This window comes from Malaclemys terrapin, chromosome 15, assembly GCF_027887155.1.
Source record: "Malaclemys terrapin pileata isolate rMalTer1 chromosome 15, rMalTer1.hap1, whole genome shotgun sequence".
NCBI classification, from domain to species: domain Eukaryota; kingdom Metazoa; phylum Chordata; order Testudines; family Emydidae; genus Malaclemys; species Malaclemys terrapin.
The window spans coordinates 750,443-764,618 of NC_071519.1; the positions used below are offsets into that span (position 1 = coordinate 750,443).

At 57.2% G+C, this 14,176-nt stretch overlaps 1 protein-coding gene across 1 annotated transcript in view; it reads right to left on the reverse strand.

The window, feature by feature from the left end:
• The window catches only part of LOC128823323 (mucin-3A-like), a 31,596-nt gene that overhangs the window by 5,372 nt on the left and 12,048 nt on the right, over positions 1-14,176 (reverse strand). Inside the window, exons 7-10 of the mRNA XM_054005564.1 lie at positions 13,937-14,108; positions 12,738-12,905; positions 794-906; positions 235-314 (exon numbers count right to left, since the gene is read on the reverse strand). Of these exons, the coding sequence (XP_053861539.1) occupies positions 235-314; positions 794-906; positions 12,738-12,905; positions 13,937-14,108 (533 nt within the window). The remainder of the gene's footprint in view (positions 1-234; positions 315-793; positions 907-12,737; positions 12,906-13,936; positions 14,109-14,176) is intronic.

Here is a 14,176-nt window from a genome sequence, read left to right on the forward strand (position 1 = left end):
CCCTGCCAGCCCAGCCCTGCCCCCCCCAGCTCTGCTGGTGTCCCTCACTCCCGACCCGCAGCCCCTGCCAGCCCAGCCCTGCCCCCCCAGCTCTGTCGGTGCCCCTCACTCCCGACCTGCAGCCCCTGCTAGCCCAGCCCTGCCTCCCCCAGCTCTGCCGGTGCCCCTCACTCCCGACCCGCAGCCCCTGCTAGCCCAGCCCTGCCCCCCCCAGCTCTGCTGCTGGCCAAGTACCTGCAGGGACGTGTCCACTTTGTCCAGCGAAGGCCGGAAGGATGAGGAGACTCTGTGGCTGCCACTGCCGCCCTCAGTCTCTGCAAGAGGCCCCAGAATGGGGTAAGCAGCTACCATTCGCGGGATGGGGGCAAGTTTCCTCCACCCTACTCCTGCTCCTACCCCACTGCACCCTCGTCCCCTGACCCCCCCCCCCGCCATGCACCCTCTCCTGCCCCCATTCCACCCCCTTCCTTTCCCAGCCCCCCCCACCACCACCCGGCTAAGGATGCCCCAGGATCAGCCCTTTCTGGCAGGACCAGCCCTGGCACATCTGTCCAGCCACATCTGGCCAGTACCCTGGGCTCAGGCTCCTCCTAGATCTCCCAGTTCTTTGTGCCTCAGAGGTGGCAGCCGAACCCCCCACCCAGACAGCCCCCTTCCGCCCAGACCCTCTCCCAGCTCCCCGCTGCTCCGCACCCCTGTGGAGCGTGAAGGAGCCAGGCCAGCAGGACCCCGGAGTGGGGAGGGGAGGCTGAGGTCAGAGCCGGGGAATGTGGCTATGCACCTGGGACGTTACCTGTCCAGCTGGGGGCGGATGGGGTTCTGGCAGTGATTCCCTGGGGGGGCGCGTTCCACTCCCACTCCTCGTTGCTGTACCACTTCTCCTGCCTCTCCTCCAAGTCCGCCACGCTGCAAAGGGAGCAGCCATACCACCCATCAGCCCCAAGACCCGGCCCCATGCGGCCCCCGGTACGCACGCTCCGGGGGGCCAGCTGCCATATCCCCATCTCCAATTTCCATCCCTCGAAATGTCTCAAATTCTCCAGCCCGGCCTCAGCGTGAGCCCAGCACAGCCTGGCACACGGAGCCCGTCACAGAGGATCAGCCTCCGGACTTGCCCCAAGCCATGCGGTCAGTGGCAAAACTATGGAGAGAACCCAGGAGTCCTGAATCTCAGCTCGGGGGCCTGGCTCCCCCAGCTCAGGGCAAATCCCTCCTCTCCCGTGCCTCAGTTTCCCCATCTTTGAAATCCTTCCCTACCTGATGAGGGCAGGGTGGGGGGAGAGACTAAAATCTATTGGTGACTGTGTGGAACCACCTAGATGCCACAGTGATGAGGCCAAGAAAAGGTCACAGATTCAGAGCATTCACGCCCAGGAAGGACCACGAGTCCAAGCGTCTCTCTAGCCTGGGCCAGGAAATCTCACCCACTCAGCCCTGTCCAGAGCCAGACACAGGACAGGACAGCCCCCCCTCAAGTCATCGTGTCCAGCCCCTGTTCTACTGTCCCATCCCCATCACAGACTGAGCGAGCTCCGTCTTCCAACCACCCCTGGAGAGACTGCCCCCTTCGTTTCCCTGGCCCTGTTGGCCGCCCTACTCCATGCCTGGATCTGACCAATGCCTGGCCCCAGGGCGTGACGAATGTGGGCTTTCTCTGTGATATCATTCTGAACACTCTGCAGGACTCAGTGCCTGTCCCCCTGGCATCGCCACCCGGGGGGGGGAGAGTTCACATTCGACACACCTGCCCCCCTGCCTCTCAAGGCAGAGACAGTCCTAGGTTCACTGGAAAGACCAGACCCCTCCCTCACCCTCTGTCCTTCCCAGTGCAGATGGTCAGGAGGGGGTTGAGGTGTGGGTTGTTGTTGTTTTTTGACAAAATGGGAATTTGGGGGTGGGTCAAAAAACATTCATTTTTCAAAACTTGGCATGGGAAAGCATCAGGCAAGTCCACAAGGTTTTTGACTCTGGGGGGAAAAAAGGGTTTTGAAATTGTACTGCCCTGGTTTGCCATTTTCCAAATGAAACCAACAAACCAAAAAAAGGATTCAGTTTTCCAGTTCCCAACAAACTTTTCATGGGGATGGTTCAAAGAACAAAAATGGTTGAAACCGAAATACCCCTGTGACGAAGTGGGGGATTTTCTTGTCTTTTCTTGTTTTCTGTGGGGTTTCAATGGTTTGCATGCGGAGGGGGTGGGACTCAGTTTCCCTGGGTGTTACTGGTTTAACGAGGTGAGGGGAGAGGGAGTGTGTTTTGCAGAGGACTGGAGAGAGGACTTGGGGACCCAGCCAATGGCCGGGAGGATGGATACCCCAGCGACCGGTGACCTGGTGACCCAGAGGCCCAGCTGAGGAGATGCAGCTGGTTCTGGCCAGTGGGCGGACAATGGGCTGCAGAGTGAGGACCCAGTAACCTAACCAGCCGGTTCCAACCAGAGGACAGAACGGAGGAGACGAGGCCCCAGATTATGACCCTGTTTCCCTGGAGAGAAGACAATGGATGGAGCGGGGGCTTGGGGCCGGGGGTATCAGATGCCCATCTGGGAGCAGGGGGGCTCGGGGCTGGAGAGGGGGAGCAGGCAGAGCTCACCTGGATGCAGGGAGACTGGGGTGTGCTGGGCTGAGGGAGGCCAGGCCTGAGGCCCTGAGAGTTTCCTGGGCTGTGTTCAACTCTCAATAAACCCTCCTGTTTTATGCTGGCTGAGAGTCACTCCGGGCTAGAGAACAGGGTGGCATCAACCCCTTCGGGGAGTGGAGGCCCCGGGGGTCCAGAGCGAGTGGACTCCCTGAGGGGGCCCACGGCAGAGACAGACGTGCTAAGGCTCAGAGAGGTGCGGCTCCAGGAGGTGGAGGGGCCTGACCCCGAGAGAGAGTGGACCCCCGAGAAGGGCCGTCGCACTGTAAGGGGCACCCCCCACGGACCGCACGGGGCCAAGAGTGGGCACGATCTGTGAGTCCGTGACAACCCCAAACTGAGATTTCAGGGGGGATTTTCACTTCAGGGAATTTTCTGAGATTTCCATCGAGTAGGGGCAGAGAGGTAGTTTTCCCTCTGTGCCAAGCCTGGGTGCGACCATGGCTGAAATCAGTGTCTCAGTTTCCCCTACTTGACTGGGGCAGGGGGAGGGGAGGGAAAAGACTAAAATCCATGAATCTGAGCATGTGTTGCCCGTTCTGGCACCCACAGTTCTGTCCGGAGGGTGATTCCATCGGAGAGGGGTCAGAGAAGAGCCAGGAGAAGGATTAAAAACCCTGCCTGCGAGTGAGAGACTCCAGGAGCTCCATCTATTTGAGGAGGATGGAGGTAAATAGTTCTCCTTAATCCCTCAGGACAGGACAAGAGACAATAGGCTTAAATTGCAGCAAGGGAGTGTGACGTTGCACTCCATATGTGTTGCGGATTGTGGGGGAGTTAGGGCCCTGCACCCCTCTTCCCGAGATTCACTGTGACTCTCAGCCAGCCAGTAAAGCAGAAGGTTTATTTAAGGACAGGAACACAGTCTCAAGCAGAGCGTGTAGGTACGACAAGACCCCCTCAATTAGGTCCCTCAGGGAGGTTCAGGGAGCTTGGACCCCAGCTTGGGGTTCCCTGCGTTGCACCACCCAGCCCCAACCGAAACTAACTCCAAACTCCTCCCGCTGCTCCTCTCCTTTGTTCAGTCTCCCGGGCAGAAGGTGTTAATTCTCCCCACCCCCGTTCCTGGCTCAGGTTACAGCTCAGGTAGCTTCCTTCAAGGGAAGTCCCACATCCCCACTGCAACCCCCCTGCAACATTCCCAGGTCAAATCTGCCCTGCTCCCTGCTCCGTCACATCTCTCCCCCCTTCGAGACTGAACTGAGCGGGGTCACTCTGACCAGTGACCTGGGGAAGTTCAGGGCTCCCTCTCCGGGACAACGCGTCCGCTATCAGGTTGTCACGTCCCTTCACATGGACCACGTCCATGTCATAATCCTGCAGGAGCAGGCTCCATCTCAGGAGCTTGGCGTTGGCTCCTTTCATCTGGTGCAGCCAGGTCAGGGGAGAGTGGTCGGTGTGCACGGTGAAGTGACGCCCAAAGAGATATGGCTCTAGTTTCTTGAGGGCCCACACCATGGCCAGGCATTCCTTCTCGATGGCCGCGTAGTTCTGCTCCCGGGGTAGCAACTTCTTGCTCAGGTACACGATGGGGTGTCTCTCCCCCTTTTCATCCTCCTGCATTAACACCGCCCCCAGTCCTGTGTCTGAGGCGTCGGTGAACACCATAAAGGGCTTGTCAAAGTCTGGGTTTGCCAGAACTGGGCCACTGACCAGAGCCTCCTTCAGCGCCCGGAGAGCCTCCTGGCACTCCTCGGTCCAGACCACTTTGTCTGGCTTCCCCTTCTTGCACAGCTCAGTGATGGGGGCGGCTATGGCGCTAAAATGGGGCACGAACCTCCGATAGTACCCTGCCATCCCAATAAAGGCTTGGACCTGCTTTTTGGTTTGAGGAGCGGGCCAGTCTCTGATCACCTCCACTTTGGCTGGTTCCGGCTTTAGGCAGCCGCTTCCCACCCGGTGGCCTAGGTAGGATACCTCAGCCATCCCCACCTTGCACTTCTCCGGTTTTACGGTCAGCCCAGCCTTCTGGAGTCGGTCCAGCACTTGTCTAACCTGGGATATGTGGTCCTCCCAGGTCTGGCTAAAGACACAGATGTCATCGATATACGCCACGGCAAAACTCTCCATCCCCCTCAGTAGCTGATCCACCAGGCGCTGGAAGGTGGCCGGCGCTCCCTTGAGGCCGAAGGGCAGGGTCAGGAACTCATAGAGCCCCAGAGGGGTGACAAAGGCCGATTTCAGCCTGGCATCTGCATCCAGCGGCACTTGCCAATAGCCCTTTGTAAGATCCATGGTGGTAAGGTACCGAGCACCTCCCAGCTTGTCTAGGAGCTCGTCCGGCCTGGGCATGGGGTAGGCATCGGCTACAGTGATGGCATTGAGCTTCCGATAGTCCACACAGAACCGGATCGACCCGTCCTTTTTGGGGACCAGCACCACCGGCGAGGCCCAAGGGCTGGAAGACGGCTGGATCACCCCCAAAGCCAGCATGTCATTGACCTCTCTTTCCAGGTCCTGAGCAGTTTTCCCTGTGGCTCGGAAGGGGGAGCATTTTATAGGCGGGTGCGATCCTGTCTGCACCCGGTGGACAGTCAGATTAGTGCGTCCAGGCTGGTTGGAAAACAGCTGTTGGTACAGATGCAGCACCCCTCCGATCTCAGCTCGCTGGGCCGGGGTTAGCCGATCAGAGAGGGGAATTGCTTCCAGGGGGAAGCCAACTCTTGTCCCAGGGAATAGATCTACTAAAGGGTCATCTCCCTGCCCCTCCCACTGTCCACACACGGCCAACACCATATTCCCCCTGTCATAATATGGCTTCATCATATTCACATGGTACACCCGGTGGTGGTGTGCCCGGTTCGACAGCTCCCCCACATAGTTTACCTCGTTTAGTTGCTTGACAACCTTGAAGGGCCCTTCCCAGGCGGCCTGGAGTTTGTTTTTCCTCACGGGGATGAGGACCATCACCTGATCCCCAGTGGCGAAGGTGCGGGCCCGTGCTGTGCGGTCATACCAGACCTTCTGCTTCCTCTGGGCTCTGGCCAGATTCTCCCTGGCCAGGCCCATGAGCTCGGCAAGTCATTCCCGGAAGGTCAGGACATACTCCACCACCGACTCTCCGTCAGGAGTGGCCTTCCCCTCCCATTCGTCTCTCATCAGGTCCAGGGGCCCCCTTACCCGCCTTCCATATAGCAGTTCGAAAGGCGAAAACCCGGTAGACTCCTGGGGTACCTCCCTGTACGCAAACAGCAGGTGAGGTAAGTACTTGTCCCAGTCCTGCGGGTGCTGATTCATAAATGTTTTCAGCATCATTTTTAGCGTCCCATTGAACCTCTCCACCAGCCCGTTGGATTGGGGGTGATATGCTGAGGCCCAGTTGTGCCGGACCCCACATCTCTCCCACAAGCACCGGAGTAGGGCCGACATGAAGTTGGACCCTTGGTCCGTCAAGACTTCCTTGGGGAACCCCACTCGGCTGAAAATGGTCAGCAGCGCATCCGCCACAGTGTCTGCTTCAATGGACGATAAGGGCACTGCCTCGGGGTAGCGGGTGGCGAAATCTACCACCACCAGGATGTATTTCTTCCCAGACCGGGTCGTCTTGCTGAGAGGTCCCACTATGTCCATGGCCACCTTCTGGAAAGGCTCCTCTATGATGGGCAAAGGTCTCAATGCTGCCTTCCCCTTGTCCCGGGCCTTCCCCACCCTCTGGCAGGGGTCACAGGATCGGCAGTACTGCCGGACGTTGGTGAAGACCCCGGGCCAGTAGAAGTTCTGTAGCAGCCTCTGCCTGGTGCGCCGGATCCCCTGGTGCCCTGCGAGAGGGATGTCATGGGCCAGGTACAGTAGCTTGTGGCGAAACTTCTGGGGAACCACCAGCTGCCTCCTGATCCCCCACGACTCCACTTCCCCCGGGGGAGCCCACTCTCGGTACAGGAACCCCTTCTCCCACAGGAACCTCTCCCTACATCCTCTCCTCATGGTCTGTACCACACTGAGGTCAGCCAGGCCCCTTAGCTTCCGCAGGGAGGGGTCCTTCTGCAACTCGGCCTGGAACTCGGCGGCTGGGGAAGGGATGGGGACCTGCTCCCTCTCGTCGGCTGGGTCGGAAGCCCCAGCCACCCCGTGGCCTGTCCTTGGGTGTTCCCTCCCCACCCGGGAAGGGTTCGGTGCCTCCGGTGGGACATCCTTCCCAAGGTCAGGGCGTAGTGCCCCTCGCCGGCTCTGGCTACGGGTCACGACTAAGGCGGTCTGGGGGCTGCTTGGCCAGTCCTCTAGGTCCCCCCCCATCAACACCTCAGTGGGCAAATGGTGGTGCACTCCCACGTCCTTGGGGCCCTCCTTGGCCCCCCATTTCAGGTGTACCCTCGCTACGGGAACCTTGAATGGGGTCCCGCCCACCCCGGTCAGGGTCAGGAAGGTGTTGGGCACCACCCGATCTGGGGCCACCACCTCGGGCCGGGCCAGTGTCACCTCTGCGCCCGTGTCCCAGTATCCATAAACTTTCTTCCCATCCACCTCCAGGGGAACAAGGCACTCGCTCCGCAGGGACAGCCCCGCGCCAACCCTGTAAACGGAGAACTTTGAATCCGGAGCATCTGGCCCCCCAGAGAAGCTGGCCGGGGGCCCTTCTCTCTCTTGAGCAGTTGATAAGCTGCCAGCCCCTCTCGCGTGGGAAGCCGGCCCCTCGTCCGTCTGGGCCTCTACCAAGTTAACCCGGTGCGGGTTCGGTCTGCTCAGTCTGTCCTTGAGCTTGGGGCACTGGGCCCGAACGTGGCCTCTTCGGCCGCAGTAATAGCAGCTCAGGTCCCGTGGGTCCCCTCGAGCCGGTTGGTTGTCCCTGATGCTGGGCCTTCCCCGTGGGAGGGGATTCCCCATATTCCCCCTTTGGGAGGTCCCAGGGTGACTCTCTCTCTGCATCGCGGCGGGCCTGTTCCTTTGGGGCTGCTCCCTGCCACCCCCTGACCGGCTCTTTACAAACTCATCAGCCAGCTGCCCGGCGTGTCGCGGGTTCTCTGGCTTTCTGTCCACCAACCACAGCCTCAGGTCGGATGGGCACCGCTCATACAGTTGCTCCAGTACCAGCAGTTTAATCAGGTCCTCCTTCGTCTGGGCCCCACCAGCCCACTTGCTGGCGTATCTTTCCATGCGGACGGCTAGTTGCAGATATGAGATCTCAGGGGTTTTATCTTGACTCCGGAACCTTTCCCGGTACATCTCAGGAGTCAGCCCAAACTCTCGTAGCAGGGCCTTTTTGAATAGTTCGTAGTCCCCTTTCTCTGCCTCTCCCAGTTGGCGGTACAATGCCACGGATTTGGGGTCCAGTAAGGGGGTAAGGACCCGGAGTCTGTCCGCGGGATCCACCCGGTGCAGCTCGCAGGCCGTCTCAAAGGCCTCCAGGAAGTCATCCATGTCCTCCCCCTCCTTGTATGGGGCCATGATGCACTTATCAAAGCTCCGTGCAGTCCTGGGTCCCCCCTCACTCACCGCAGCCGGGGGTTCGCTGCCCTTCAATCTCGCCAGTTCCAGGTCATGCTGACGCTGTCTCTCTTCATGCTGTCTCTGTCTCTCATTCTCCTCCCGTTCCTGCTGACGCTGTCTCTCTTCACACTGATGCTGTCTCTCTTTCTCCTCCCGTTCACGCTGATGCTGTCTCTCTTTCTCCTCCCGTTCATGCTGTCTCTGTTGTTCACGATCCTCCAGCTCTCTCAGTTTTAGCTCTTTCTCCCATTCCAGCCAATTCCGCTCCCCGGATGCCGAACGTCGCCGGGAGGATCCTCTGCTGGCCGGCGAGCTTCGCCGGGGGGACCCCCTGCTGGCCGGGGGGGCCACGGCGCCTTCGGTATTTGCTGGGCTCCTCCCCACCCTTCCCCCGGGCATAGGAAGGAGGGGTCTCGGGACGCCCTCAGCAGCCGGCTGACCACTCCCAGCTGGGACAGACACTGGTGCCTGCGCTGCATTTGCCAGGCTGCTTCCCTGAGACACAGGGATCAGTTCATTCGCGCGATCTTCTGCCTCCAGCTGGGCAATGAGCTGTTCTTTGGTGAGCCTCCCAATGCGCAGCCGCCTCTGCTTGCACAGCTCCACCAGGTCGCTCTTAAGCCGCTTGGCATACATCTTCCTGCTGGCCACTCACCGGCCTGTGTGCTCACAGCTCCCCACAGTTCCCAGGGGGACCCCTAGTGTGCCAGCCCTTCTCGAGGTCACCACCTCTCTGCCAGGGTCGAGCTGCAGACTCCTCCGCCCCTGGGACCACTCGCTGCGATCCCCCCGGGGGACCCTGTTACTGCAAAAGTCCTTCTCGCTGGTCACACACTCCCAGGGGTAATAACCGTCCCTCTCTCACTCTTCAGCGCGCCTGGTCCCCGTCAATCCCCCTTCGTTTTACTGCTCCCCAGTCACTTACTGCAGGAAGCGCCGTCCACGGGGTGCAGTAGATCCCACCTCTGCCACCAGTTGTTGCGGATTGTGGGGGAGTTAGGGCCCTGCACCCCTCTTCCCGAGATTCACTGTGACTCTCAGCCAGCCAGTAAAGCAGAAGGTTTATTTAAGGACAGGAACACAGTCTCAAGCAGAGCGTGTAGGTACGACCAGACCCCCTCAATTAGGTCCCTCAGGGAGGTTCAGGGAGCTTGGACCCCAGCTTGGGGTTCCCTGCGTTGCACCACCCAGCCCCAACCGAAACTAACTCCAAACTCCTCCCGCTGCTCCTCTCCTTTGTTCAGTCTCCCGGGCAGAAGGTGTTAATTCTCCCCACCCCCGTTCCTGGCTCAGGTTACAGCTCAGGTAGCTTCCTTCAAGGGAAGTCCCACATCCCCACTGCAACCCCCCTGCAACATTCCCAGGTCAAATCTGCCCTGCTCCCTGCTCCGTCACAATATGATTTTATGAAAATATGCTAATGAGTGAATATAACGTAACTGGAATATGCTTCATGCAAAAGGTCTCTTGTAAGGTGTCATTACAAAGCTTATAATCTCCTGAGTGTGGTCATCCTGTTTGTATAAATGTATCATTCTTGTATCTGAAACTAGAGATATAAAATATAACTCTGAGGGCCTATTGTAATTATGCAAAGTGTGGGCCCGTAATGGTGGTTTGGAATCTTGATGGCTACCAGTAACCAGGACAATCGGTTGTAGATGGCTCTGTTTACTTGCAAGCCTTCCTGTGAGCCAGGCCGGGAAGAATGGAGGCTTGGGGGTCTCACAGGACATGTGACCATGTCACCTGGTACTGGAATCCATCTTAAACCTGGGGCTTTTCCATTTAGCAGGAGGGGTGGGGATCCAGAGAGACAAAGGATTCCCGCCTTGTGCCAAAGGTATAAGAGGGGGTGGAACAGGACAAAGGGGGCTGCCGTCATGAGAAATCCCCTAGCTACCACCTGAGCTGGAACAAGGGCTGTACCAGGGGACAGGATTGGGCCCGGACTAGAAAAGAGTCTAGTCTCAGAAAGAAACTTAATGAAACATCTCTGAGGGTGAGATTTCATCTGTATTCATTTTCCTACTGTATTAGGCTTAGACATGCATGTTTTTGTTTTATTTTGCTTGGTAACTTACTTTGTTCTCTCTATTATTACTTGGAACCACTTAAGTCCTACTTTTTATATTTAATAAAATCACTTGTTACTTATTAATTAACCCAGAGCAAGTAATTAATACCTGGGGGAGCAAACAGCTGTGCATCTCTCTCTATCAGTGTTATAGAGGGCGAACAATTTATGAGTTTATCCTGTATAAGCTTTATAGGGAGTAAAACGGATTGATTTGCAGTTTGGATCCCATTGGGAAATGGGTGTCTGGGTGCTAGAGACAGGAATACTTTCTAAGCCATTTTCAGTTAAGTCTGCAGCTTTGGGGGTGTGGTTCAGACCTGGGTCTGTGTTGCAGCAGGCTGGCGTGTCTGGCTCTACAAGACAGGGCACTGAAGTCCTGAGCTGGCAGGTAAAACGGGCTCAGAGTTAGTCTCAGCACATCAGGTGGCAGCTCCCAGGGGGTTTCTGTGACCCAACCCGCCGCAGGGCGTAGTCGAGCAGGATCTGTGGACAGCTCATTGCTTTGAGATACTGGTAGTGATCTTAAGTGAGTTTAAGTGTGCTGGCTGGAGAACAGACCAAGTGGTTACTGGTTTGTTATTTTCTGTTTGCTGATTTCGGGAAAGGGAAGTAGGGACAGAAAAGGAAGCAAAATAAGTCAGAGTGAAGATCAGAAGAAGCTAGAACTGGACAGGTTGCAAATTGCCCAGAAAGGCTGAACATTGGGCACTGGAAAGTCTCTGTTAACTAGAAGCCCCTGAGCTGAGGGCATCTTAGTTTCAGTGAACTGAAGACAGGTGTGGCCCAACCTCTGGGTCTGTGCTGAAGCTGACTGGAGTGTCTAACTCAGCAAGATAGGAGTAGAGGGGCACCTGTTCTGGCAGGAGGGGTTCTCTGTGGTATCCCTGCTCATCGAGTGATGGTCTCAAGGGGAGATAAATGGAATTGATGCACAATTTGCCTGGGAAAAAGTTGCCCTGAAGACAGAAGCAGACAGACAAGGGGCTGCATGCCAGCAAACCCTGGACTTAAAAAACAGAAAAATTGAAGCCCAAAGACAAGCATAAATTGATACCCAGAAGCATGAACTGGCTGTAATGGAGTGGGAGAGGGGCACAGAGACGTGTATCCTGGAGCTGGAAGTTGGGGCCCTGGTGACGGCTGCGGTGGGAACAGACCCCAAGGACTCTGTAGCTGGAAGCAAGCCCAACCAGAGTGAAATGGGTGGATTTTGCTGGCCAGGGAAGGGTCTGTCATAGCTGGTCGCTGTGAGCTCACAGCTGGATCAGGGTCTCTTTCCCTTTTGGGGGACACAGGCGTGTCTGCCCCAGAGGGGAGCCCAAAGAGGAATTTTAGGTATACTGCCTCTGCCATGGTCAGTGTCCAAGTCTCCAGCAGTAAGTTCAGGAGGAAGGTGTGACGTTGCACTCTATATGATTTTATAAAAATATGCTAATGTTTGTGAATATAATGTAACTGGAATATGCTTCATGCAAAAGGTCTCTTGTAAGGTGTCATTACAAAGTTTATAATCTACTGAGTGTGGCCATCCTATTTGTATAAATGTATCATTCTTGTATCTGAATCTAGTAATAGCTCAGGGGGGGAGCTATCGCTCAGTGGTTTGAGCATTGGCCTGCTAAACCCAGGGTTGTGAGTTCAATCCTTGAGGGGGCCATTTAGGGAACTGGGGCAAAAATCTGTCTGGGGATTGGTCCTGCTTTGAGCAGGGGGTTGGACTAGATGACCTCCTGAGGTCCCTTCCAACCCTAATATAATATTCTAAACATAACTCTGAGGTCCTATTGTAATTATGCAAAGTGTAGACCATTAATGGTCATTTGAAATCTTGATGGCATCCAGCAACTAAGACAATTGGTTGTAAATGGCTCTGTTTACTTCCAAGCCTTCCTGTGAGTCAGGCTGGGAAGAATGAAGGTTTGGGATCTCACAGGACATGTCACCTGGTACTGGAATCCATCTTAAACCTGGGGCTTTTCCATTTAGAAAAAGGGGTGGGAACCCAGAGAAACAAAAGTTTCCCGCCTTGTGCCAAAGCTATAAAAGGGGGTGGAGCAGGACAAAGGGGGCTGCAGTCATGAGAAATCCCCTAGCTACCACCTGAGCTGGAACAAGGGCTGTACCAGGGGAAAGGATTGGGCCCAGACTAGGAAGGAGTCTAGTCTGTGAAAGAAGCTCATTGGATCATCTCTGAGGGTGAGATTTTATCTGTATTCCATTTCCTACTATATTAGGCTTAGACTTGTGTGATTTTGTTTTATTTTGCTTGGTAACATACTTCGTTCTGTCTGTTATTACTTGGAACCACTTAAATCCTACTTTTTATACTCAGAGGTAATCTCAGAACATCAGGTGGCAGTCCCAAGAGAGTCTCTGTGACCCAACCTGTCACAGGGAGGTTTAGGTTAGACATCAGGAAACACTTCCTAACTGGCAGGGTGGTTAAGCCCTGGAATAAATTGCCCAGAGAGGTGGTGGAATCATCGTCCTCGGAGGTTTTTAAGAGAAGGTCAGACAAACCCCTATCAGGGATGGGCTAGATCCCGCCCCACTGTGCATCCCCAGGCCCCACCCACTCCAGGCCCTGCCCCTGTACCTGTGTTTGCCGCTCCAGTGCTGACGCCAGCAGAGGCAGATGGCCAGGATGAGAATCACCAGCAGCAGCATGGCCAGGCCGAGTGCCACCCCCACTGCCACGCCCACCTTGCTCACCACTTGTTCACAGTGATTGCCCGTGAACCAGTACCAGTCTGAGTGCTGGCAGCTGCCGAGAGAAGGGGAGGCCATCAGGAGTGTGATGCAGCCAGGACGCCTGGGTTCTCTCCCTGGCTCTGGGAGGGGAGTGGGGGCTGGTGGGTTAGAGCAGGGGGGGCTGGGAGCCAGGACACCTGGGTTCTCTCCCCGGCTCTGGGAGGGGAGTGGGGGCTGGTGGGTTATAGCATGAGGGGCTGGGAGCCAGGACTCCTGGGTTCTCTCCCTGGCTCTGGGAGGGGAGTGGGGGCTGGTGGGTTAGAGCAGGGGGGCCGGGAGACAGGACTCCTGGGTTCTCTCCCCGGCTCTGGGAGGGGAGTGGGGGCTGGTGGGTTAGAGCAGAGGGGGCTGGGAGCCAGGACGCCTGGGTTCTGCTCTGGAGGCACAGTGGGGGCTAGCGGCCAGCATCTCCGCCCTGACTGACCCCACTGTCTCCGGTCACCCAGCGCTCACATTATCCTGATCCCTGAGTACATCTTCCCGCTGGGTTATTATCTCATCCCCTTCACCGGCGTGGTCGGTATCATCATCGCCGTGATGTGCACCATCCTGGTGAGTGACACCCCACCGCACTGTGCGGGGCACAGGCTGGGAGCCAGGAATCCTGGGTTATCTCCCCGGCTCTGGGAGGGGAGTAGGGACTGCGGGGTTAGAGCAGGGGGGGGCCAGGAGCCAGGACACCTGGGTTCTCTCCCTGGCTCTGGGAAGGGGAGGGGCCTAGGGGGTTAGAGCAGGGGTAGGGGGGTTCTGATGTCGGAAGTGTGGGAAAGGGACCCCTGACCCCAGTCAGCAAGGGATGGTCCCAGCCCCAGTGCCGAGTCTCAGGCCTGACCTGAGTCTGCCCAACTCTCCCCAGGAGCAAATACTGAAGAGGAGGGTGACCAGCCCTTTGCCCCAGTGACCCACACCCCCATTTTTTGCCACTCCAGAGGGTGGTGTTTGGACCAGCCGTGGGTTCTTGGTGCCCAGGTACTGCAGCCGGGCTCTGTCCCCCTCCCCAGCCACAGCTGGGTTCCCCATATCCCCCTGGGCAGTGACACTCACAAGCAGGTGGGTCCCCCTGGCTGGAGGTAGCAGTAACCCCGGCCATTGCAGGTGTAGGTGTCGGGGTGGTGGATGCTGCAGTTGGAGACGCACATCAGCTGCCCCGAGACGTTGATAGGCAGGAAGTATTTCTGGTAGGATGGACTGATGGTCGAGTTCTGCAGGCACACACCTGGGGAGACAGGGCCGGAGCGTGTCAGCACGGGCATCCCCCGCAAAGGCGGCAGGAAAACACGCTGG